The sequence below is a fragment of the Aspergillus lentulus genome (genome assembly GCF_001445615.1).
Source record: "Aspergillus lentulus DNA, contig: Alt08, strain: IFM 54703, whole genome shotgun sequence".
NCBI lineage: Eukaryota > Fungi > Ascomycota > Eurotiomycetes > Eurotiales > Aspergillaceae > Aspergillus > Aspergillus lentulus.
Window position 1 is genome coordinate 3,462,918 of NW_028322118.1, and position 26,143 is coordinate 3,489,060.

A 26,143-nucleotide genomic window follows, 5' to 3' on the forward strand; every position below is an offset into this window, starting at 1 on the left:
CTGGCGTTGTACTGCCATTTCTTTACTGACTGTTGCATACCTGATCAGTCGTCACTAGTCGAATAATCATCATGTTGGGCCGTCTGTTGAGCAGTGCGGCGTCAACATTGAACCCAGCTGCCTACTCGAATAGAAACGCTACCCAGCTGGAATCCGTGACGGAAGAAGAACACACATCCGGCCTCCTTTTCCCCGATGCGAGCCTGCTACGACGGTCAAATACCCACGCCTATCCGTTACATAGCACATTCAATTCACCGAATGCGTATGCTGCCGGTGCCTACGATGATCGAGGTGGCGTGGAACTAGATCCCGTCAAGGACTTCCGGGTGATAATTGCACAGAACGCGCTTGGAGACAGGGATGCGTGTGTATTGTTAGATACTCGCACGAACTCGTCTGACGCGACGTCAAGCCCTCTCAATTCAGAACCGTACGTCCTCGACAATTCTGGTACGAGACATGTTCGCACACTTTCCAGTCTGTCACGGGCTCCTCGGCGCGGATACCTCCCTCCTTCGTCGGCGGCCGATCCGAGCCCGTTTTCTGTCGCCGCGGAAGCCCGCAGATCGCCGCCCATGGGTTCCGGTGCTTTTGTCCGCGCTCGAGGCCGCAGCTCTACACTGTCGCCTGCAGGTGGGATGAATGAAGCAGGTCGCTCACGTCATCCGGCCGAGAACAATGACTCTGGTCTGTTGAACTGCATATTTGGCAGCAGTGCGTTTAGCTATCGGGGCTCTTCAACCAAGATGCATATCATCTCTGCAGATGAGGATTCGAGTAGAACTTCCAGTGAATCGCCAGCAACCCGCAACTCGCTCTCACGGGCGTATACTACGGGAAGCTCGTCTGGTTTCATGGGTACATCTCGGGGCTCTGAACCCAAGCCGCCGTCCAAAGTCACCATTCTACTGACGCGGATGTTCAGTGTCAACTTGCCAGAGGCAGGTGACACATCTGATCGGCCAGACTACCCGACTTCCATGTACCAAGAGTCGTTGCCGGAAAATGGGTTTCCCTTCCCCGATGTTACCAAGCGTAAAAAGGTCAAGGAGAAGAAGACTCCGATGTATGCGGTGGCGATCACGATTCAAATTCCGCTTCTCTCTCGTAATACGGGACGGCCCGGTTCGCGCTTCAATATGCAAGCCGCCGACTCACCCAAGGCGGGGATGTCGTGCTCGTTGGACTCGGATCATCGCTGGCGCGGCGGCTTCCTGGATGATAGCCTGTCGCTTGCATCTCCACCGGCAAGCTTGGACGAGCGGATTGATCTGTTGGTGGATCACTGGGATGTGATCAACCGCACCCTGTCACATTTGGAGCGACTTTCTCGGAAGGAGATCTTGTTTCTCTTGAAGAAGGTGGACTCATTGGGAGCGAATCCGAAGCCCGCAAAGCCTCCAAACATGCAGCGTACAAATCAGACGATTGTGCATCTGCCGGCGAACATACTGGCCGTGAATTCGAAGCTGAAGGATGAGGCTTTCCGCAGCGCCCGTCGTATTAGCATTGCTCTACAGACTCCGCATGTCGTGACTGGCCAAAGCCGCTGGGGAGTTTGGCGTGAAGAGGGACGCTCAATCGTGCGCAATCTCGGGGACAAAGAGCATAGCTTTTTCTTCTTGGTTCTGATCACCGCATTTCTGGGAAACCATACAGAATGGCTGAGTACACTGGGCCCCGACTGGTACCGCCGGCGGCATTATCTCCAGCAAAAGGCTCAACAGGACGCAGACCCGGTCCTTGCTCACAGAACTGTTATCATTTCACCTGACAAAATGACGGCCCGGCGGCTTATATTCCTACTATCGGCTTTCCTGCCGGCCAAGCAACGCTTTGAGCCACTTCCGTCACCGCTTCGTCCAGGCACCTCGGCCTCAGCACGTGCCGTTTCGCAAAGCCCACCGACCGTGCCCGTTCTGAGACAGGAACCATTGCGCAGGGCCATTGAGCGGCGATCACGCGCGCAGCGCCTGGCTGATAGCGACAATCACCAGCGGTCCGTTAGTGCCTCATCTAATGAGACAGCGCATCGATCGGCGGATGACGTCGACACGTCGCTTCCCGAGCTTGGTCCGCATCGCAGAGGCTCTGATGCTCGCTCTATTCGAACATTGGGTGTTCCCATGCATAGAGACTCGCGCAATAAAAACGCCTGTGTAGCGACGACCTCCACGGCAACTCCCAGCAGCGCTGTTCCGGTTCCCCATTTTGCGTCGCGACAGACCCGGCGTGACCGAGAGGATCCTGATCCGGCTGCGCCGGGCGCCAATGACAGTCTGGCGTCGGAAAACCTGCTACGTAACTTGCAAAGAAGCGAGAGTTCAGCCATCAGTGCTAACAGCAGTGTCCCTTCCAACGGTGGCCGTTGGGGAAATCTGTTTTCCGGTCTGTGGAACTCGCGCCAGGAGTCGTCCACAGCCGAAGGCAGTGACGCCGTCCCAGTTGCCGAACCTCGAAAGCGTTCCGTGTCTGCTTATGTCGGCCCCTCTAATAAGCGAAACCCTCCCACGCTGAGTGAGATGGTGAAAGAAGTTTCAGGCGAGACGCCAGGAGAAGTCTCAGAGACTACTACGAGTGGCACTATCACAATTCCTCGATCATCCAGTCAGCAAGGGCAGGAAGAAAATACTCCAGAGCCGTCATCCGTGCCGGAACAGAACAGAGAATCTTCCCTGAAGCTGTCCGTACGGGGAGACGATGGGATTGTGGACGTGGAACTTCCGCTTCCCGGGTTCCTTTCCCTTTCATCGTCAGGCGATTCGACCATAGCATCCCCTAAGAAGACGCGGACATCGGTCACCAGTGTTGATGCTCTAGCGTCCACACACAGCAGCAATTCCGGATTTCACTGTGGCGGCCCCAAGGACAACGACGGACCCAGCGTGAATGTTGCTGGATGGCTGAAGAATTTCCACGACGACTTTTTGCTTCAGGGCGTGCGACCTTATGCCGGCGTAGAAGCCGACATCAAGCGCGCGATGCAAGCCGAACCTACTCCTAGTTCTGCTTTTTCCTTTGAACCTGAAGGACAAGGAAAATGGGTGGATGTCGCAACAACGTTGATTGCAGATACCAGAAACTTCACAGTCAAGCGGCTGCGCCTGAGGCGTAAAGTTGTCGGGAGTGGCTCTTGCAGGAGTCCCTCTACACCTGGAGCTGCCTCTCAACCGGGCACTCCCCGCCATCTTTTTGGTCATCCCACATCTGCGTCACAGCTTACAAGCTTTTTTTCCAACGCGTCGGCTTCTAGCAGGACGTCTGCGAACTCCGTGGCAGAAGCCTTCGATGCCCCTGAATACGAAGAGCGATTTGTTGAGGAGCCTGTCATGGATTTGGATGGTACACTTGTTGATGCGCTGGAGCGTGTTCTCGCACAGAGTGGTCAGTCATCGTTGGCGCACTCGAGAGCCCAGTCGCCGTCGCGTGGTCGGAGGGGCGAAGATAAAAACACTTCTGATACTGTCTCTCGGGACGAGGTTCCACCTATTGAGGTTCCCCGGGCGGAGTGCCGCAAGATGGTGCTTGGTGCTCTCGAAGAAGTAGTCCGCAGTGTGACAGCCGAGCATTGCCGCGAGGACGTCGACGGGGAAGTAGGCCTTGCCGACAGAGAGCGCAGACGTTCATTGGCAGGAGCGGACAATACCCTGAGAGAAGGTATTCGCAAGTGGCTACTTGAAGTTGAGGAGGCTTGGTGATCCTTTTTTTTTTTTCCCCGATCCGGTTGCTGCAGCGATTTTGCATATTCTTGCGTTTACCTTAACTTCTACTTTCTACATTCGTTGACGGTTATCAGATGATGATGCATCGAGCACCAGTCTCATCGAGCGTGCGGGTGGTACTTTTTATGTTTCTGCAGCTTGAAGATTGTTATGATACCCCTGTGTTGAGTGTTTTCTTTCGATTCATGTATGATCTATGATATTCAGCGCACTTCGGGCACACTCGCCATCAATATGATGTGAGCTGTGCCTGTTGATGTCGCCTAAGTTTCTTTCTAGAGATAATTTGAGACAAACTACTTTAAAGCTTCTCGCACATGGATCAATGGAATAGCACGTGAGACTGAGGTTATGTTTCTATGTAAGAGTACTCCGTAGCAACGATCAAACTATTTGTGAATGCAGACCACCTTGACATTCGCATCATCAACAGTCGCAGCGTCACCGCTGGGCGAGACGCGGATAGTCTTGAGCGTCTCGTACGTCTTACTAGGATCCACCACCCCGACCTCCACATCCGCCGCCAAAGTACCGTTAACCAGCAACTCCAGCCCATCCAGGGCATCACCCTCGGGCACCTTCAGCTTGGGATTGACAGGGGTCACAGAACCCGGCCGAACAAGGATAGGCAGGGTATCAAAGCCATGCGTCTCGGTATACCACTGACCAGCCTCATACGTCTTCGCATGATCGAACCACGAGCGCCACTTGCCGCACCCGTCCTCCGGCGTCCGGGGCACATAGAAAGTGACGGACCCATCCTCCGAGAAGACAGGTGCAACGAGCAGGTTCCCGCCGAACATGTACTGCGTGTCGAGCGGGTAGGTGTTGAGGTCGTCGGGGAACTCGAGGAACATGGGTCTCATGAGGGGGATGCCCTGGCGGTGGCCGCGGAGCGCCTCGAGGAGGAGGTAGGGGGTGAGAAGGATCTTGCGTTTCACGCAGTCGCGGAGGACGGCGCAGGCGTCTTCGCCGTAGATCCAGGGGACGCGGAAGGAGGAGGACCCGTGGAGGCGGGAGTGCGAGGATAGAAGCCCGAACTGCACCCAGCGCTTGTAGAGGGCTGGTGGCGGAGTTCCCTCGAAGCCGCCGATGTCTGAGGCCCAGAAGATATACCCCGAAAGCATGAGGGAGAGGCCGCCGCGGAGGGACTCGGCCATGGCTTCGTAGGTGGATTCGCAGTCGCCGCCCCAGTGGACGGGGTAGGCTTGGCCGCCTGGGGCGGAGGAGCGGGCGAAGAGGAGGGAGTTGGCGGGGCCGTAGCGGGCGGTCATGGTTTCGTAGACGAGTTTGTTGAAGAGGAGGGTGTAGTAGTTGTGCATACGGGCTGGGTCGGAGCCGTCATGGTACTGGATGTTTTTGTAGGGGATGCGCTCGCCGAAGTCGGTTTTGAAGGAGTCGACGCCGAGGTCCATGAGGCGGCGGAGATGGGCGACGAACCAGTCGCAGGCGGCTGGGTTGGTGAAGTCGACGATGGCCATGCCAGCTTGCCAGAGGTCCCATTGCCAGACGGAGCCGTCGGTGCGCTTGATGAAGTAGCCCTTCTCCTTGCCTTCCTGGAAGAGGGGGGACGCTTGGCCCACGTACGGGTTGATCCAGGCGCTGATGCGGAGTCCGCGCTCCTTGAGTCGCGCCAGGTAACCCCCGGCGTCGGGGAACATTTCGGAATCGAACTCGAAGTCGCACCACTGGTAGGACTTCATCCAGAAGCAGTCAAAGTGGAACACGCCGAGGGGGATATCGCGGTCCCGGAAGCCATCGAGGAAGCCGGTGACGGTCTGTTCGTCGTAGTTGGTCGTGAAGCCTGAAGGACATCAGCACATTGGTTATATTTTAGAAGACAAAGGGAACGCACTGGTGGTAAGCCAGAGATTATAACTCCACGAGGGCACCAAGCTCGGCCGCCCCGTCAGTGCCGTATACCGGCCCACAATCTCCTTGGGCGTCTTCCCATACACAACAAAATACTCCAGCTCCTCGCCAGGAATGGAGATATTGACTCGCGTGGTGCGCTCAGACTGGAGCTCCAGACTGACCTTGCCGGGGTTGTTCACAAACACACCGTACCCCTTCGAGCTAATGTAAAAGGGGATATTCTTGTACGCCAGTTCAGACGAGGTCCCGCCGTCCTCGTTCCAGATATCGACGCGCTGCCCGTTCTTGACGAAGGGGCCGAACCGCTCTCCGAGCCCGTACAGCTTCTCGCCCACGCCGAGGTCTAGCTCGGCGAGCATGTACCCCTGGCGCTCGAAGAAGATGCCGTCGTCCCAGCGTGACTTGTCGGTCGTCTGGTCGCCGACATAGCCGATCGAGCGCCACGAGTGGCCGGTCAGTTTACCCTTGTCGGTACTGGAAAAGACGAAGTCGAGTTCGTTGGGGGCAGTGTTGATGTTGAGCTCCAGGTCGCCGCTGGTGTAGCTCAGTTTCTGCTTGGCGACGTGGTTGATCTTGGTGTGGCCCGTAGAGGTGTTGAGCTTGTAATGGGGGCCCTTGTCGAGTCCACCGGCCCTGACTGCGTCAAATAGAGCTTGAGGAGTGACCACAGACACGGATAAACCTACCAATGAACAAGTTTGACTCCAATGATACCCTCGAGGGGAGATGTAACCCGCGCAGAAACAGTCGCTGGCAGGACCTTGTCAGCTCGTCGCGACTGCAAATTAGAAGCGTAACTCACGCGAGTTGAGTGTGTCACCACGGTGTCTCTGGAACTTGTTCAGAAGGAGATCAACCGTCTCATCCTGGATGTGTAGTCGTTCAACATTGCTCATCCAGTCGATGCGAATGCCCTCCTGTATACAACCAATTAGCCCCATTAACAGAACTTGGAGAATAAATTATCTCACCCTAAGGAGCCACATTCCCTCTGTGAACTTCATCTTTGACTAGTTAAACAAATCACTCAAGGTCGGGTTGAACAGTGTGATAGACACTGCACGGTTGGAAGAAGAAAGCTGCGAGGTAGGAAGAACCCGATATTATATTTCAGGTCCTCCTTCTCAAAGTTCTCCTCATTCTCCTCATTTTGAAACGGGCCGAGCCCCGAGTGCCAGCTCTTGGGCTGGCTGTTGTCGACGTACCGCATGGTGCAAGGTGGGCTGTTATGGGCTTGTGGCGGGGCAGCTCTGAGGTCCGGGGCATAAGAACAGTGATCGCAATCTGAATTGCAGTCGTTAGCTCGAGAGCTATCATCAGCTGTCATTAACCGTCCAAAGCCGATTGACGCGGTTTTTGATGCAAGAGCATGTCCACCAATAATACTTGCAGAGTCGTGATAGATTCTGCCTGAACGGCTAAATTGGTGGATTAGTCTCGGTATAGCCTGACATCCGAGTGTGTTTACTAGCAGTACGGAGATATCGCTGGTGGCTGATAATAAACATCAGAGCTAACTTTTAATAGTAACTCGATAACTAGGATAAAGTACAGCCGTTCCATGTCATATAAATCATCAAGACAATCTTGTCAAAGCGAGGGTATCATTCATCTACAGGATCAATTCATATTCAACGGCCGCAAACTACCACTCCGCGGACTTCCCTTGTAGCTCAAACTGTCATTCCTCGCTCGCGTCATCGCGTCGATAGACGGCATAGATCCATCGACCGATGCCCTACTCATCAACGCAGGCGGATGGATGTGATGGCTGACGACACTCGCGGGCAACTCAAGCGTGGGTATCGACGAGTCCATGAGCGTGGTCGGCGCAGGACCGACCTTCGTCGAGACGGGACGCACGTGCGAGACGCTATAGAACTGCTCGAGTCTAGCCGCATCATTGCAGAACTCGACGAAGCTATTGAGAATGTGCTCCGGAGCACGGTAGAGGTGTGCCGAATCGATGCTTGGTTGTCCCTGCGGGCTGATGGGGCTGCTAATCTCGTGGAGGGGTCGAACAAGCGGTGAAAGGCGTGGAGAGATACGGTCCAGAGGGTCGTAAGTTGACGCGCGCGCTCGAAGATGTTCCGGCCGGTCCATCCGTTCGTACCGGGATCCTTCTCGAGTGGCCGCAGCCAGTCGTGTAGAGACAAGTCGGTTGGCCAGAAACAAAAAGTCCCCTTCATCGGTGATCTGGACCAGAAGACTGCCTGATCGGTGAATGTACTGCGGGTACTGGTAGTCTGGGGTGCCCCAGGAGTACGACACTTCAACATCTGCCGGGAACGCGGATCTCGCTTCAAAGTCCAGCACAAAATCAAACTTCCGCAGCATAGCTTTGTGGTAGTAATGTCGGTCGGATAAGCCCAGTTGTGAGAAGGTAGCCGTGTTGAAAACAGTGGGAACTGGTCCCGGAGGAGGTGGAACCTTGAGTGAAACTCGATATGGCTTCCTGAACGGTTGCGTCCTGCTGATCGCACAGCCTTCGGCGATTGGTACCTGGACGAGCTTGAGCCCAAATTTTTCGGCGGTCGCAGCCCAGGATAGCACAGCATCCTCGATCAGCTTAGGAGTGGTATTCATCCAGCTGAGCTCAATGTGGAAGCAGTTGTCCGGATTATGTAACCTGTCGTAGTGGAGATCGATGACTTCCGGTCTGTTCGACCGTTTGCGAGGGTCAACATCATACTTCATCATCTTCGATAACATGATGGTAGCTTTGTTCTTAGACTTGGATGGGGTCGCAGGCGTGTGCGGTGGTAGTGTCTCGACGCTGTCAGACCGGGAATGACCGTTCACTGGCGAGTCTCTTGGGTTTTCACTCGCTGCTGTGGAAGGTACGGTTTTGTCCGACTTTTTCTGAGGAAACCAACTCCCCCGAGATTCAGGCCTGGCGACCCGGTATTCACTGGAGATCTGGTAGAAGTAGTTTCCGTCTCGGAAATTGTGTCTCTTCTCGACGTGCTGGAACAGACCGTGCTTCATCAACTCGTTGCCAAACTGAACCGCTTCCTCCCGGCTGTCAATGTCGCGGAAATTCTGCAGAAGCCAAGTGGTGAACTCGAATCCGATGAAACAGTTGTAATGCAGCCGCCAGTGCCATCTTCGATCCATCATCCGTACACCTTTTTCTCCTTGGATAATCTGGGCCAGCGACGACAGACTGATGCTCGACCTCTCCAGCAGCTCGGATTCAGGCAGCAGCTGCGCGGGAGAATTGTCCAAGCCAGGGTCCGAGAGCAAGATGCGATCTAACTCAGCCGCAACCACCTCGGATGGATTTCGTGTCTGGTACATGATATTGAGAGGATTCTGGTCCTTCTTCTCGTTGGAGGACTCGAACCTCTTCTCCTCAGGTGGGACATACCTGTGTCGCTGCCATATTTGAGTAAGCTGATTGATTCCCAGGAGGTGGATCTCTTCCTCGTTATCCTCGTTGAACGACTGTAAGTGCCGTCGGTTGTTGACCTGCAGAGGCAATGGGATCAGAACGTAGCGCACCCGCCAAAATTGCAGCTGTTGCGCTGGGTTGAACAAGTAGTCGCGGTGCCCGGCAACGTAGTTGTCAGCGTAGTTCCAATTGTAATCCTCGGCCGTCTGTTCAAGCTTGATGTTCTTGAGCTCATACTCCGTGCTCAGAATGGTCCGCATCGCTGGCGTGTAGAGGGAGAAGTCGTCTCTTTTTCCAGCTGCCAAAGTAGAAGAAGTCCGGTGCGTGAAACGCGTCACTTCAATTTCACCGCCATCAACACAGATCAGCCGGTGGATAGTGTTCCCTTTCGAGAGAAAAACAGTAGCGCCGTCCCGTTCCAAACTGCGGGTGTCGAAAACATTCAACGTTTCAAGGGCAGGTTGCCCAGACACCTCACCAACATGTTTCCCGATGACGATCTGGAATCCATGAGATAATCGCAATGAAATCATCTCTCGCAGCAGGATGCCCCTTGTCTTGGGTACTTCAACGCCTTCCGGGTCATCATTCGGAAAGACGCGGTACGGTGTCTGCAGGTAATCAGAACCCAGCTCCTGGGTTGTAGGGAATTCTTCGGTCGTCAATGGCAAGATGGCGGGAGATTTCAGGCTCTTCCATTTCACCACTGCAACATGGGGTGGTCGCGGGTATGCATGTTGCCAGCGCCCGAACCAACTAGTATCTCGAAGAACATCCTTTGACGTATTGCACGGGTTGATAGAACGCACCCAGGGCGCCAATGCCTTGTTCTGTGGGCTCTTGATTGACGATTCGCGAGATCCGCCGCTCACTGTAAGCTCGAACTTGGGCCCATTCTTCGTGCGGCTGTCTCGGCGGCCGTCCCCAGTAAAAGGGATCGCAGTACTTGTCGTCGAGTACGACTCTGGTAAAACCGTACGATCGACCGGCTCTGTATCTTCCGAAGGTTGCCTCGAAGGCACCTTGATTGAAATCGGCCTCGTTGGCGTCATAGCTGGCTTTTGTGGAGTCGGGTGAGGTGAAGCCGGCCGTAACGAAGTGTCGATCACCGTGGAAATGGATGCAGAGTCCGAACCGCTAAATGACTCCACGCTTCTGGTATCCATAAATCCCACAGAAGGCTTCTTCTGGCCTGAGGTGGGCTGCGCCCTGGCATGTTCCACATTGACCTCCGTGCTTGCCTGAGCTCGGGGCGGGGTGGCGCCAAACCCAAGGAGAGCGAAGCTGATCGTACGCGACATCCGCGGTGTTCTCGCAGCCGATGGAGCTCTCAAGGCAGGCTTCTTGGGGGAGGAGGTTTTGGAAGGAACAGGGCTCTGGGGCACCGATGACGATGTTTCGGAAACTCGAGGGATCGTCCTAGTAGGATAGGAGCGGTCGCCCGAGGTTGAATTGGTCTCATGCTCTCTCAGACGCAACACTGACCGTGCAGAAAGCCGCTCATGCGCATTGGAAGCTTGAACTTCAGGCTCGCTTGGCCGCTTTGGCCTGGAAGCCTTGCGCTGCTGTCGCCGTTTGGCAAAAGGCTGAAAGACTGCCTCGTCATACTGGTCCATCCATGCGATCACCTGGTTGGGTGTTTTCTTCGACTTGGCCAGCATCACATCTTTGGGATTTGTGATACTCTGTAAAAACGGTTCGGGCCGCAGGCTGTCGCTCAACTGCGCCTTGTAAGACGAATTGCGCCTGAAAGAAGCCCTAGAAGACGAAAGACCACTCGAACTCAACCCAAGACCGGCATTTGGTGGGCGAGAAACGCCCTGGCCCTCCAACAGATAAGGAATCGAGATGTCCGACTGCTCGCTCTCCATCACCCCCATCATTTGGATTTCGTACATTCGGACCCGTGGCACAAAAAGCTTGGACTGTTTAGTGACGGTGAAAGGAATCGGCGCGTTGGGGTCTTTTTTCGCGATGCGCCGAGCTTCTCTGTATGTTTCTGGATTCCAGTATGAGATATCAAGCCAGTGAGGTATGCCGTAGTTCCACTCGGTGGAGCGAGCGGAGATATGTTCCTTGTGCGTCATTCCCGGAAACGAGCCTTGCATGGTAGATTTTGGTGATAGATGGGGAGTCCGACTGGCAAAGCTGAACGACTGGCGCATCTCAGGTGAATAACCGCTGCTGTGAAAGTCACCGAACGAAGAGCTACCGGATCTTTCCACAGGCGCTTTGTACTTGAACAGCGGCACGGAGTGCAGAGGCATGGGGCTGAGGCAGACCAAGTCAATTGCAATGCCACGGTCCGCGAGCGCTTGCGAGGTAGAGGACAAAGATTCATAAGACACTTCGAAGACACCGCTTCCTGGAGTTATGACAATGATCGAGGTACCCGTATGAACCATATCACGGTCAATATGATCGTACGCAAGATGGGCAGAAGCAAGATGAATCGCTTCAAGAATATTCCCACGCAGCGCGGTACTTGGTCGCCCTGCGATGATTGCCGGCTTGTTCTTCGGAGCAACCTTGACCCCATCCACAGTAGGTGTATCAGGACTATCCATCTTCAGAATCGAGACATCTCTCAAAAAAGTCCGGAAATCCTTCTTCAGCTCGTCGAGAATCGCCGTCCAATGACCACTCGCCATATCATTGACCACGACACGGTAAAAGTCCCTGGTCGGAACATGGTTGGGGCTGGAGATGCACCTCAGTGATTCGGAACTCAGCGGCAAGGGACCTCCAAGCGCCGAGGAATCGTACTCGACCCTCGTGAACAGCACAATCGTAACCAGGTGTTTCGCATCCGAGTTGGCCCAACGCTTGAAGAGCTCCGGCAGGAAACCATTAATCACTCGGCTAAAAAGGATGTCGCCCGTTCCCTCGGAGTCGAAATCCCACATCTCCCGCGACATCTGGATGAAGAGGACATACTTGGCCGACTCACTCCGAAAGACAGGGATGGTGTGCGGCGAGAAGTAACCAGAGAGAACCTTTTTGCCACGGATGAAGATATTCTTCACGGTAGCTTTGATGCTCCCCATGAAGACAATCTTCTGGCCTTTGTAGATAATCTTGTCGGCGAGCTCGGACATCACCAGTCTCCACATATCAGATCGCACCAGGAACTGGTCGCGAAAGGCGATATCGACGTGCGAAGCGGAACACTGGCCCCGATCGACAACGGAGATATTGACCAGCGTACGATTCTTGAACCCAAAGATATTGGCAACGCTATGGGTCACCGATATCTCCAACTTCGGATGACGCGCCTTGATTTCCTGCGGGAGAGGCTTCACCACGAACAGACACCTGCTCTGCAAAGGGGTCTTGAACTTGGACATGGGATCCGGGAGGTGCGCCGAGCTCGACTCCAGATAGCTGTCGCGGAGCGACCGAGCCCCCAGATCCGATTTGAGGCTGTGTATCGAGTCCCCCGGTGACCGGACAGGTAGGATCTCGATCACATCGCCGACATTCACACCCAGGTCGCTGAACGCCGCCTGGTTGAAGAGGATCTCCTCTCGGGAGAAAGTCTCATCGTGGACCCAGAGAGAGCATTGTCGGCGTTCCAGACTGGCTGATGATAGACGGATGGCTCTCTCGTCCGGCGTCGCGTGAACGTCTTGGTGGCCATGCTCGTCATTGTAGAGCGCCTCCGGCGACTGCGACTGAGAGACGGAAAGGGAGTCTACACTGGGCGCGCTCACCTGTCTCAGGTGGGAGCGCTTCATCGGCCCACGCAGAGCCATTCTCTACATTCGCAATGTGGATGTCATTTCACTTCATCAATGTCACGTGTTTTCATTGATAGACAATGGACCTTGCATTGGTAAGCCAGGTCGGTCAGTTAGAGGTTATCATGATCTGTGATCCCCAGAAGTGGATACTCGTAGTGCCAAGGCCATCCTTGGAGAGTCACGTGTGTATTTGCCTCTATCTATGCCTGAGGCAGAAATGTCACCCGTCCGCACCACGTGAGAATGGCTTGTCTACAAATGCCTGAGGTATCAGCTTTGTACAAAAAATAATGGAAGATGGTTCCTGACACAGGTCCTGAGAGTCTCGACTTCCCCTCCTACGGTTGAGTTTCCAGATTCCAGTCACCAGGTGAGACTAATCCTGACTCGAAAAGTTTCTGCATGGCTACAGGAGCGGTCAAGACTGACAATAAGTAACCACTCCATGTATAGATAATGAATCCTTCTTTAGCGCCACAACTGCAGTGTGACTACTGACTAGGGTGGTTGCCTCGCATGGGATGAAAGCATACCACTAGGGTACCTTAGTAGCTGATCTCCAAAGTTGCCCAGTGTCTTATCTAGATTGTACGGAGTAGTTACCAACCAACCATCTAATGTACACGACTAACTCTGTACCAGTGGTGCTTGTTGGGATTGACAGCTTCTGACCAGGACCATCTCAACCATTTCGCTGGGCCCATACTGGGACCGAGGACTGCCTTACTCTGTATCATCAGCACTAACCGATGCCAGTTTCTGGTACTCGGGGTTCGCCCCTTTACAGGAGTCAAAGCCGTTTAAGCGTCGGGGTAATTCTTCAGACTTGAGCTGTAATGTCGAAATTGCCATTTGGAAGGCATGGGACCATGGTAGATAGTCGCCTGTCTGGCAACAAAACAAGAATTGCAATGGAAGTCAGCTAGTCCTGGGCTTTCGTCGTATGAATAAGGCATCCTTGCATATTACGTTGAACTTCCAGCAGTACTCCGCATGACGGTCACATTCTCAACTGCACCATGCAATTAGTAAATAAAAGCCCTAATTAAGGGAGTTGTTGCAGCCTAGAGACCTGAAAGGGAAGGGATGAGGAAGGGGCGTTGGTACCAAACAGGGAAAGGGCGCTAACCACTAGGCCAATTCAGGCAATGATTACCGGACAAATACCCGATGCGGCAGATCTCATGCCCTGCGTAAAGCTGGTGTAACTATGTATGCAGAAAAACAAACAAGTCATCATCACAATTATAATAACAAATAAATACCTCTCTAGGTGTATATGGGTAGATGTTCGCAACAAAAATGACCCCTTCTGAATCCAATTTTCAAGATTGGGGGCCATTTCTCATTACGTCCTCCTGTATATAGATGTATTTGTCAGCGATCCATGCATGTGAAGCAGCCTATCTTCGATATTCCGTCAGACAATGTCTTGAAAATTGCCAGTCCTTCAACGAGCTCCTCCCCGATGTCATTCGCCAGGCACCACTATCAGCCAAAGCACTTTGCCTGGATGAGGTCGCTCGAGTGGTGCATTTTGGCTGAATGACTGGTTAGTACCTGCAAGGTAGTCTTTCAGTATTTCTCATTTCATGTGTATGATTGTACACCGGTTTCTAGGCACCTTGTGACGCAGAGAGAGTCACATCCGGGGCTTCATTTAGTCTCACGCAGATGCTGCCTCAAAGTTCGTGACCCTGTACCTAGTTTTTCGATCCTTTGGAGACCATGGAAGAATCTTGGAATGAGCTCCAATCAGAATGCGAAGCACGGCGCCTTATGACGACAACTTGCAGCTGGCGTGCGAAAGCACCTTCCTTCTTCTCCCCGTGGCACTCACCGTATAGATACTGGTGTGCCGAACTGGACAAATGGATCGTACTCACCATACAATCTCGAAATTAGTCCACAGTCATGAGTTTTGTTATTAAAATAGAAAAAAGTAAAGGGAAAAGATCTGGAGCCGGCTCACGTCGGATAGGCCAGGGGGCAGGAGATTTTATCATATAAAACCTCGGATTGTCCACTTATCTCGACCCATGGAACTGCTGGAGAATGACAAGTAGCAAACTGGCGGGCGGGTGGCAGTTTTGGGGATCTCGCTAATAAACTATCGGGCTAGCAGCACCTTACCGCTGCCACGGATCTCTCTCCCAGCAAATGGCAGGAGACGGATCGGTGGGGATAGGCCCACTATCAATGTAAGGAATTTGGGTTGCTTGGGTTGCTTAGGTTGGTCGGTCTCTTACTGTTTTTGATTCTCGTGCCATCTCACCGGGTCCTCCCAATTATTAGGAAAAGGAAAATGAGAAACAAATAATGCGCCAATGATTTCAGAGGCTGTAAACTGTGGCTGTATGATGACGCTCTTCCCCAACATGATACGGCATAGACCGCTGCATTACAGGGTAGGCAAGGGTCAATTTTTTTGGTGCGCCAAAGGTTAGTGTAAAGTGTAATTCAGGTACGAATCAGTCGACATGTCGGTTTCCCAAACGCCTACACCTATCGGAGTGCAGGGGGCTGCGGCAGGCATGACGTGTGCATAGCGAGACAACAAAGCCCAACTGAGGGAGAGAGAAATCTGGAGATTTGGAAAAGAGAAGTTAGGGGGAAAGAGCAATAGTAAAAGAGCGGGAAAAGAAGTAAGAAATGTCTCCATTCGTCATTGGCAGCGGTTGTTAATGATTTGTATTCGTAATCTGGCGTTCTGAGCTCAACTTGGTCCGACAATCAGCCAGAGGGCCTTAGTAAAAGTCTCTGCAGCACCAAGCCAAGTGCCACGATAATAATAAATAATGACCCTCACTGAACTGAATAAGGCTTTGGACACGTTCGTTGGAAAGAGCGGAGTGGGAAACTGTGGCCCCATCGACGAAGAAACTCCACCTTCAGTAGTTGCACTGGTCTTCTAGGCGGTTTAGCGCATACGATAAGCGGAGGCTTCCGTCATACCATCGAATACCGGAGACATCTTGGAAAGATCGTAATCTATTGAAAGTTGACACCATAGTTCTATAGGTAGGAGTAGTGGTATGTATCTTTCGCGATGCGAGGCTTGGTAAACGCCCGAATCTAAGGGGTCGGTCATTCCGCATGATATTCATTGCACGACCATCCCTGCGTTATCCACGGACTGACAAAGAGCGATCTCTGTCGCAGAGGCCCGATGCTGGAGGGTATGGGTTGTCCCTGTTGAGAGAAAGGAAGGCAGGTGGATTTGTGCTCGAGTGGATGTCTTTATGCGCAGACGCCTTAACATAACGAATGACTGCAACGAGTCAGCTGCGGCTCACGTGTATAAATGCACACAATGCTGGAACACGGTTGCTATGGGGTTAATTTCTGTGGTGCTCTGAAAAGGCTCCAAGGTCAAGCTCTGGGGCATGTTGAGAGATAAGATCCCTGCAAACGAGCCACGCCCTTGCGGAAGATGGATCGTTTGTCGACATTTCAGATAACCAGCGAGTCGCTTTGGAAACTTGCTCTAGCACTTGGTTGTACCTGACGGTGCCCGCTTCTGACAAAAGTAATAGTTGAGTTAAAAGAACGGTGGTTGACTGCATCAGATAGTGTAAGAAGCACCACCAGGGAGAGACACGGTAGACCCATGATGCCTGGGGTATTGTAGGAAGAAGATCGAGCATCTGCGCCGCAAAATCGACACACATGGTCGCTATCGTCTCGCACGCAACTCCGGGTGGCTCTGACCCCGGGGTCTGCCGAGTGAGGCGGCTAAGACAGGGTTGGGCTATTATGATCTTGGTGCTGTAAAAGCGGAAGGCCAAGTTCAACCTCTGTTGCTCAAATACACGGGCGCCTGTCTCGAAGTGGAATGCAGGCGGAAGCCTGGAAAGCCAGATGTCTGCCTTGGAATTGAGTGCAGCAACGGCTAGTTCAATTTCACGCCAAGGTTTTCGAGCGACTCCTGGAGCATACAGGGTGTCCACAGCCTCTCGAAGAATCAGTCCTAACTCGACATTGTGAAGAAAGTAGAGCGAGATATTCGGTGTTAGTGATTCGATTGCACTGGATGCAACTTGCTCACATTCTCTATTCGCGTTGAACAGGTGGTGGTCAGATGTCTCAGGTGTCAATGCCGTTTCCGTCGTGGCCGTCGTCTTGCCCAAAGCTTCCATGAAAAGGCCTCGCGCCTCGTGATCAGCAATCAGTTGAACCACTCGATCATCAGAAAAATCTTCCTCTTTGAAAGGTACCGGCGGAGGAGTAGTGCGGAATTCATCGCTACTGCTCGGTGGGCGGCCAGTCATCACACACAGTGAGATATCCAACATGAAAAGGGACCACCAGACTCGATAACGGGTCTCCTTAGATACATGAGCAATTGTATTACTCTCACTCCGAAGGTTCAATCCCATCGTAACAGCGGAACGTAAGGAAATGCCACATATTCTCCAAGACCTGGATGTTGTGAGGACGCTTCCGGTCAGGCTTGAAACTCAAAATTGATGTCGTGGTGTGGAACACTTACCGGTTCACCTGTCCCACAGATAACAGATAGAATGAAGTCAACCCTTCCACCTGCACCTGCTGAAGATTTGGATGATCCAGCAGAGCAATGTCACTCATGCTCAGTCTCCATGCTCGCGAGAAGTATAGCGTTTCATCATCTGTCACACCCCTGTTGGTTCCCTGCGAATAGCGAGAACATCTTGCGCCGATAGCGAAAACCAGGTTGAGTACTGCGAGCCACCTCTTCCCTGGGCGTACGTGAGGACTAGAATAGAACGACCTGTACTGTCTCAAAAAAACCAATTTGCCGATAATCGGAAAGGAAGGGTGTACAACTTGGAAATACTCGTCCACAAGCTGATCAGCAACCGTTTGCGAGGGACGTTGCGAGAGATCGATATCATCCAGCACAGTAATATCCGAATCATCCAGGAAAAAGTTTGCGGAAGCAACCGACTGACGATCAGCATCATTCTCTTTAGACCCAACAGAGATCTGCTCAAGCAGCCTTTTCAATCTGTAGATCCAGGCAATCTCAGAATGTTCGCCGACGAAGCCCATGGCTTGAATCTTCTCATCACGGTTGAAATCCTCACTGGTGTAGTCTAAAGCTCCCAGCGAGAAGACCGGAGTAGAAGCGGCCGGGCTTGAGACGCGCGCAGCATCAGATAATTTAAGAGCTGGAGATGGCGTTGCAGTTCGTTGGCCAGAGAATTGATCGTTATCGGGGTTTTGCTGTGATATCAGTCAGTCCCGAAAAAACATGGAAGCGCAATGGGATGTTCTGACTTCGTTCAGGATCTGCTCAACATATTGCGCAGATTGGGGATCCAGCTTTGGATAAATATCGCGCAATAAAGCCTCGTAGACTTGAACCTGGTTCGTCAGCTCACTGAGCTGCCTATAACCCACTGTTAGAAATCTTCTCGGAACAAAGAGAACGACAAAAAACGCACTTTGCCATCTTCTCTCGCTTCCTGTCGCCATACGAGCAACGGATTCCCGACTCCTGGCATCTTTGACAGGTTGGGCGATGGCCGCTACACTTGGCCTTTTGCTCACGACAGTTTTCGCAGGCCCGACTGACTCGCCCGCTGCTGGTCCAACTACTGGGGTTTGCTGACCGGGGTATGGCAACTTTTGAGTTCACAGATCGTTCCCCAGTGCCGACTCGGGGCCCTGCGGGGTTTTCGACATAGCTGGGGATCGGTTCATAATTGATTTGAGGTCCAAAGTGTGCTTGCGGGAACTGAGACGATGTCCAGTCACCGTATGCTGTCTCATTCTCCTGGAAATCTGATGAAGATGGATGGGATCCGTAGGAGAAAAAAGGAGGACGATTAGGGTCCGTCATATTCTCAAGGATGAGAAGGCTACTTGAGAGGCCCCCCTTCGCCCAACCTTCAATAATAGGCGACGTGGTTTGTGAACACGCGCTAGCCCAGAGCAGGTGTGGAGCTAGGAAATATGCTGGTCACGGCAAAGGAGAAGAGATCTCAGAGCCGTAATAATAATACGACGCTCGATACCCAGCAAACAAGAAGAGACAGACCCTTCGGACTCTGGTTGAGACATCCAAGTCTGCTGAAAGATCGATCGTGGTAGGCTGGAGTTCATTGCCGTGGTCCTTCTTGCGCCACAGGGCGGGCGGGAGTCGGCTCGGATCCAACCTCAACCTGTCTTTGTACACAACAAGAGTATCCCTAGGCGATCTGACCAAGACGAAAGGAGTCCCCAAGGATCCAGAACGCAAGAAAATAGTAATAGAAAATAAGAATGAGGTCAAGGAACATTCGGGAGGAAATTTTTAAACTCCATTCCTCCCGCTGCCCTTTTTGCCATCCTGCTGATCCATGGCATGCCGCCAATTCGTTCACATTATCTGATGATCTTCATGATCTGATCAATTATGGATACCACTCCTGTTCCTGATTGATTAATAAAACTTTTGTCACGGAGAAAGCGATCATTATGACACAGCTGTTGCGCATTGAATGCGTATGTGCCAAATAGCCCAATGCAGGCTCGCTAGCCTTCTTTCTTTTTTCTTTCTTTCTTTCTTTCTTTTTTTTTTTTTGAGGATGGGGTATATCAGTGGCCATTCTCCGGACCTGATTACACTCGCAGTTTGACAGTTTATCTCGGAATACTCGGACGATTGACGAAGGCCACGAGTGAATCAATAAGTGTAGTGTTACGCACTTGTCGAGTTAGCTGGCGTGTCATTCAGACAAGCGATTACAAATCCTCCGCAAAGATGCATGGCAAGGTGTCCGAGAACCGAATTTGAGTAGAAGTTGGGGAAAGATCCAAGAGGAAATCGCCAGAAGATGTCATCTCAGCGACTTCTCATCATCTGGGCCTGAAGCAGAACCTTTCCAGCGCGGTCCTGAACAATAATTCTCAGGAGCTATGAAGCGATTGGTGCTACTATCGTCCCAGGGAAAGATATTGATGTTTACCTGGAACGAATGACCACAGCTGGTTTGCGCAATTATGCACTGATTCGAGGGCTTAGCCCATACTGACAACGCAAATCCTAGGACATCATGCCCTTGAGCCCGTGCGATATTCTCGAAATTCGAATTCCGCTTGACCTCTCCTTCCACACATATATCGAGCAGTGTTAGATGCAGGACGAGCGATAAGAGCTCAAGCGTTGGAATTCATGCTCAAATAGTGCCAATCGTGATGAAGCACATGAGACGAGGATAGAGTAGCCACCCTCAACTAATGGAGATGGTCTCGATCGCGAGAGAGTATGTCGTGCGTCGCTGTCTATCGAAGCCACCCGCAGCAGTGCAAATACGAAGTGATATGCATTCGGCCAGTGCCGAGGTGCATGAATCCGAGTCCGTTTTTGCTGCGACCAGCACGATTTTCTGTCTGCCATGAACGATCTTGTCACTAAATCAACCGCCTCGCTCCGAACCAGAATTTGCGATCCTTTCAAAGCTTCCAGGGGCGCCAGAAGATACTGAGATACTGAGTTGCCATTACTATGATGTAACTCACAGTGATGAAACAGGACAATTTTTTCTCGGTGACGGTTATATGTGAGAAGCAGTCACAGAACTGGCCGATAGTGGTTTTTTGGTTGTTATTCTCTTCCGGTCATGACATTGACGATTTATAGCGCACAACCCAGGACAGATAGACAATCGAGAGTCGAGGGTCGACCAGGATACGCGCGGATGTGATTCGGGATTGAGGAAGGCGCGATATTGCGGAATCAGCGCAGCACAACATGATCCAAGACGTATAGCGATTACTGCCGGCTGGAAAATGGTGTCAACGGATAAGATATGCATGCTCCCCGAAACAGTGGGTCAATCTAGATCGGCCTCCTTTAACGCTCGAGTTTTTGTCACACGACGGCAGTGGATTGAGCAGCGGAAAGCGAAGTGACCAGCGAAGTGACCTTATCGAGATCGGTACACAGTATGGGCCGTTTGGTGAGGTAGGAGAGACACGATTGGGGAGAACGACGCGACCATGCCCTTTTCCTCGTGGCGGTTGAGCCGCACTCAAGTAGGCATGATTGTCAACAGACTAACAAACGGGCATAAATGAGCAGACTACGAAGCAACAATACCCGTCAGCAAAATGGATTCTCCTGCCAAATTTTGGATTCCACCCATCTCGTGTCGCTTAAAAGCACAAAATTCCCAGAGCCGTGCGTTCTCAGAGCTGCACTGACCAGTGTTTATCTTCTAAACTCAGGGACGGGCGTGTGGCATGGGAACTCGTCTGTGCTGATCATCGAATTTCATCGAATTTCGATCATGGCTCGACTTCAAAGTATAATCGTAAGGCCTTCGCTGTCATGACTGGCTGATGTTGCCACCTCCTTCACTCACAACCCCAGTGGCACACTGAGGGGATCCACCAGTGATGATCTCTCCAATCAATCATTGCGGAGATCCTCCGTAACCCAATGGCACAATGGCCAAGGGGACTTTGACTGAGGGACACTGTAGGAGACGTTTTTTAGCGAGAAAGAAAGCGTTAGGAGAACCGATGGTTGTGGAGCGGCTTTCTGATGCGGTGATGATGTCAGAGCGGTCGACTCTAGGCTAATTCGGTGGTGCAGGAAACAGACCCATGCTCCTGACAGTCCGCATGATATTGTGAGTTTGGGAGAAGTATAAGGGAAGAAATATCAGGGGAGAGAGACCTTTATTTCTATCAGAGGTCGGTGATGCTTTCTTAGCCACGTTAACGACCCAGCGGGAAGAAAGAGAAGGGTGAAGATGGAGGATCCCGTCTAGCCGTCTGTCCACTCAATTGGCACTGGAGAAGAAATCCGACCGATGCTAAGATTACCTACCGTGGGCCTGCCCTTTCTACATTGACCAACAGAATTTCCCCAAGGCCCATCTTTCTCTTGTGATTTCTCTGGGACGGTTACGATTCACTAGAGGACCTATCCAGAGAGAAAGAAGTCTGCATGACAATATTCACTACGAGTAGAGGTGGCTGATCGGGTGACCTTCAGAAGGAATCTGTGCGCTCCGCTCTCTCCTAGTCTCAAAACTGAGAGATTCGCCTGTCTGCTGTACTGATCATCTAGCTGTGCTGGTTTTGATCCTCCCTCTGGCTTCTTTGAAGCCTTGTCCTACTTGCTGTAGGAGGCAGGCCAGTTTCTCTCGCTCCCCCAACTTGCCTCCCTCATTTTATCCTGTTTTTTCTCCACCTTCAAACTACCCGGTGATACAAAATTGAACGTCTTCAGAAAGATATGCTTTTTACAGGCAGGGTAGGTTGCGTGGCTCTCCGGCCCCCTTTCTCGCTGGATGGTGGTCTAGAAATCGTCGTGTTGACCTCCTCATCCCGTTGTCAAGGGCGTGACTATAACGAGAAGACAACTCATTATTCGCTTAAACTTACTAACGTGGCTGGTGACCCCCAGAAGCAAAGAGACGCGTCACTGTAATGCCATCTGACTTGTCCGGCCCGTCGTCCATTCCAGGCGTAATTTCAAGCTCAACGCGCAGAACCAAGACATGCACCTACCCCAGATTCGTTCCGGTCACGATCATCATGCTATCTCGTCTCTCTAAGCAGTCCATGAGCTTTCCTAGAGGCCTCGTTCGATGTTACCGACCGATAGCTCCCGTCATTGGGGCCAGTAAGGATTCAAATGACGCGTACTACAGCCGAAGCTTCCCTGAAAATATATCTACTTCCAAGAACTGAGGGTGACTGGTGTATCCCCGGCAGTGTGCCAATTGAAGCATCTGAAGACCGAATACGGGATGATCGTTTTAGGCATTCGAGTTCGGAATCCGTCAGCCTCGAGAAGACGGACTCGCGACGGCATTGTCTGGGATCAACATGTTTGTTGCGTTACTCAAGTCCCGGTGACAGAATATCTTACAGAACTGTTCGTGGGCACAATACTCGGAGAAGCGCCGCTGGGCTCATTGACTCATTGGTGCGCTTGAAACATACAAGAACAGGAGATTGAGGTGTTCAAGCACCGTGACCATAATAAAGCATGCTGGGCTGTGAGTCCCGACGTGAGTTGCGAATCCTGAATAGCTTTGGGGCAGTCAGGTCTGTTCTCCTCAGCTGCAAGAAACAAATCAACCCGTACAATTCCCCAGACGGTGTCTGGGCTGGAACCAGTGTCTACTGCATTATCAATGGGTTTTAGTCACATACTTTCTTGCGTTCCCTGGACAGCACTCTCGTAGTACGTCTTTCTATTTTTCAGAAACACAAGCGATGCAGCTCTCTCCCTGTCGGTCGGGATATCCGTCGAACTCAGCACAATGGAATATCATATTAGGTCGAACCTTGCGCGGGTTGGCCAGCCTCTGTTACTCGAGACGGGGATATCCACAAATGTAGATGGCTGCTAAAGGCTGACAATGGTGATTTAGAATAACGCGCCATACAGGAAATCGTCATTGGAAAGGTTTCAACGCACCTTCTACCATGAGACCCAGAGAACTCTTCGACAAGACTTGAGGTCGAACACGAGAATAATTGCTAAGAGCGTTTTGCTATTGTTCATCCTATACCCAGCCTTTGGGACTCAAACGTAAGCGGAAGTCCTCGAGTGCTATCTCGCAGCCCTCCGGTATCAAATCTGCTTCAATCCATGAGAAGTGACTGGCTTCGCTTTAAGCTATACTTCATTTTCTTGCATGATTTCCCTTCAAGATAGTCTTGAGGGCCTTATCATTCCGTAACAGCCACTGTATAGAAATTTTCAGAAGAAAGTGCAGCAATATCAGTCATACCGCATTCTTTCATATCGCACTTGAAAGTAACCTGAACGTTGCCTTCGATGTCTTGTGCGTCGTTGACTGTGTTCTGATTGGATAAAGAGAGAGGTTTAGTTCGGCGAGTGCAGCCGAGTTCTTGGCACTTTGGACACAACCCCCTCGAGTGGCTCATGAAAGTTCAGAATCTGCTAAGAACTGTGAGAAAAGTGCTGTACATTGTCTGTCAGGCCGTCACGAGAATTTATTGCTTTCGATCAAAGTGATCGAAATGTCATGACAGATGAACAGGCGGAAGAACACTCAGAGCGCGGAGACAGATGAATCCTCCAAGCGGAGGAAGTTCATTGCGTGCGTCACCATCTCTCTTGGCGAAAATATGGCATCTAACGCTCTCGTGAGATGATCATTAGCTGCCAGCGGTGCCATGCGCATAAGATCAAGTGCTCTGGAGAGCAGCCATGCGCCAAATGCCGCATGGTGGGTTGTGCAGATGAGTGCACATATACCCATCGCGATCACCAGGTCAAAGTGAGCGAAAGGTATGCGAAGGACATTTCTTAATAAATTACAGTTCCAGACTCTCGGACGAACAGGCTTTGTTGCTGACTATGTGTGTAGTTATCTGGAAAGTCTGATTTCGGAGAATCGACGTCTAAAGGAACAATCGACCCCCTCGGCGAACCCGGCCGAACCGACCCATGACGCCGAAGCAAGTGAATCACGACTCACAGAGCAGCCAGATGAAAGCAATACTAGTGTCCGTAACCCACTGATCGGTGACCGTGCATGGTTCCATCCGTACGATCCATCCGCGCCGCCTATCTTCATCGGCGAGGCAGCCTGCACGGCTTTTGCTACTCGTTTTCGTCGTTTTCTGACAGGCAGTAACACGACACCTCATATACCTCGGATGCAGTATGTCAAGGAAGCGAATATCGCCGCAGCCAACGAGGTGTATGTACAGTGGCCGAGCCTTCAGCAAGCTCGACTTCTGGTGAAGATCGTGCTGCGTCAGATTGGATGTCTTTATCATCTGTTACTGCGTAAATCGACCTTGGAGAAGCTTGAGGAAATATATCGCACGGGTGACTTTGACTGCAAGGTCAACCAGTGCAAATTCTTTGCTCTTTTCGCTTTTGGAGAAGCTTATTCGATCCGCACAGAACCCCTGTCTGGTTCGAGGGTGCCAGGGACTTCGTATTTTGCGCGCGCCCTCAGTTTGGTTCAGGTATTGCCAGAGAGAACAAGCATTACCCATTTGGAGACGCTCTTGTTGCTGGTTTGTTCCTAGTCCCTCACCCATTCAAGAAAGAAAACTGACCATCAAGTCATTGTTCTCCTACTATCTCAATCGACGCCACTCGGCGTATGTGTTGATCGGCAGCGCGATGCGCTTGAGTTTGCAGATTGGGTTGAATCATAACATTCCCGAGTCGCAGCTCATCGACCCTGTGGAGCGCCAACATCGAGTGCGGATTTGGTGGACTATCTACATCTTTGATCGCATGTGGGGATCAAAGATGGGAATGCCATCCCAGATTCTTGATGATGATATCCACGTGGACATGCCGTCCAAGATAAGCCCGGCGCAGTTGCATGATGAGCAATTCTCCGACCCAGACTATCAGAAAGCCAATATAGAGCTCGCTCGGATTGTCGGCGAAACTATTGCAAAACTCTACAGCCGACGCAAATACAGCGAGACATTTCTCCAGCGCGTGCAGAAGCTGTTAAAAGCATTGAAGAATTGGGTAGATACGCTACCCGACCATTTGCGACTGAACGAAAACGACCCTGAGATGAACACGAAACATATCAGCTCTCTGCATCTGGCTTTCAACCAGGTATTTGGCTCTCTCTTCGTCCAGAACAATACTGACTTGAACAGTGCGTCATACTAACAACCCGTCCAACCCTCCTTCACCTGCTCATCAAAGTCAGCGAGTCCGACACGACCCCCACGAGCAAGGACAATACCATCTCGCAACCCGTCTGGACTCTGGGTGAAGCGTGTATACATGCAGCCCGTCACAGTCACTCCCTGATACTCACGCGCTACATCAACGGCTCCGTTCCGGTATTTGGCTATTTTCACGCGCACTACCTCTTCTCGGCTTCTTTAGTGCTTGCAATGTCCAGCTTGCTGCCCATCGGCAGTCGAAACGACCTAGGCGCCTTTGAGACCGGTCTGGCTGTGCTGCAGTCGATGAGTGAGAACGGCAATCTTGCGGCCTCGGAGTTCTACCAGAATCTCGAGCAAGTCAAATACTGTCTCGAACGGTATGGGGACGATAGGCGCAGAAAGGAAGCGAGGAGAAACGGAGCAGAAGCTCTGGGGCCAGGAAACATTCCGGCCCCCTCTGTCGTTCCTACGCAACCTCATACTGATGAAACCGCTCCATTGCCACCGGGACCTGGGCCGATTATCAGAGCAGACAATGAGCTGAACAGTAGCCCGGGATACAATGGGTATGGCAACCTAGCGCCTGGGGTTTCGATTCACGAAGCCGCAGTAGGATTGCCAACCGCAATGACATTTCTGGAGCCGACAATGCAGGACTTTCTCGCGCAGTCAGATTTCGACTTGGGACTGTTGCATTCGGTGGACACGTTTATGAACGACACGGAGAGCATGTATACTAGTCATGGCCTATAACTGTACACACTCTGGCAACGCAACAGAACATGATGTATGAA

General features: G+C 52.0%; 5 protein-coding genes across 5 annotated transcripts; 2 read left to right on the forward strand and 3 right to left on the reverse strand.

Annotated features, from left to right (window-relative positions):
• Positions 1-71: 71 nt before the first annotated feature.
• Positions 72-3,701, forward strand: ALT_4344 (uncharacterized protein; the record flags this gene model as incomplete). The annotated part of the gene is made up of 1 exon (XM_033561168.2): positions 72-3,701. The coding sequence occupies one exon, from the start codon at positions 72-74 to the stop codon at positions 3,699-3,701; it is 3,630 nt and encodes a 1,209-aa protein (XP_033417059.1).
• A 413-nt stretch (positions 3,702-4,114) lies between these two features.
• On the reverse strand, positions 4,115-6,810 carry ALT_4345 (putative sugar hydrolase; the record flags this gene model as incomplete). Its single annotated transcript, XM_033561169.2, has 6 exons — positions 4,115-5,529; positions 5,581-6,233; positions 6,287-6,350; positions 6,403-6,517; positions 6,572-6,610; positions 6,664-6,810. The coding sequence occupies 6 exons, from the start codon at positions 6,808-6,810 to the stop codon at positions 4,115-4,117; spliced, it is 2,433 nt and encodes an 810-aa protein (XP_033417060.2).
• Positions 6,811-7,220: 410 nt separating this feature from the next.
• On the reverse strand, positions 7,221-12,749 carry iml1 (GTPase-activating protein IML1; the record flags this gene model as incomplete). The annotated part of the gene is made up of 1 exon (XM_033561170.2): positions 7,221-12,749. The coding sequence occupies one exon, from the start codon at positions 12,747-12,749 to the stop codon at positions 7,221-7,223; it is 5,529 nt and encodes a 1,842-aa protein (XP_033417061.2).
• Positions 12,750-16,075: 3,326 nt separating this feature from the next.
• On the reverse strand, positions 16,076-18,564 carry ALT_4347 (putative C6 transcription factor; the record flags this gene model as incomplete). Its single annotated transcript, XM_033561171.2, has 4 exons — positions 16,076-17,159; positions 17,230-17,945; positions 18,000-18,111; positions 18,167-18,564. 4 exons carry the CDS (start codon positions 18,562-18,564, stop codon positions 16,076-16,078), a joined length of 2,310 nt encoding a protein of 769 aa, XP_033417062.2.
• A 5,162-nt stretch (positions 18,565-23,726) lies between these two features.
• On the forward strand, positions 23,727-26,102 carry ALT_4348 (transcription factor domain-containing protein; the record flags this gene model as incomplete). Its single annotated transcript, XM_033561172.2, has 5 exons — positions 23,727-23,794; positions 23,857-23,985; positions 24,065-24,725; positions 24,775-25,290; positions 25,335-26,102. 5 exons carry the CDS (start codon positions 23,727-23,729, stop codon positions 26,100-26,102), a joined length of 2,142 nt encoding a protein of 713 aa, XP_033417063.2.
• Between the last annotated feature and the right edge of the window lie 41 nt (positions 26,103-26,143).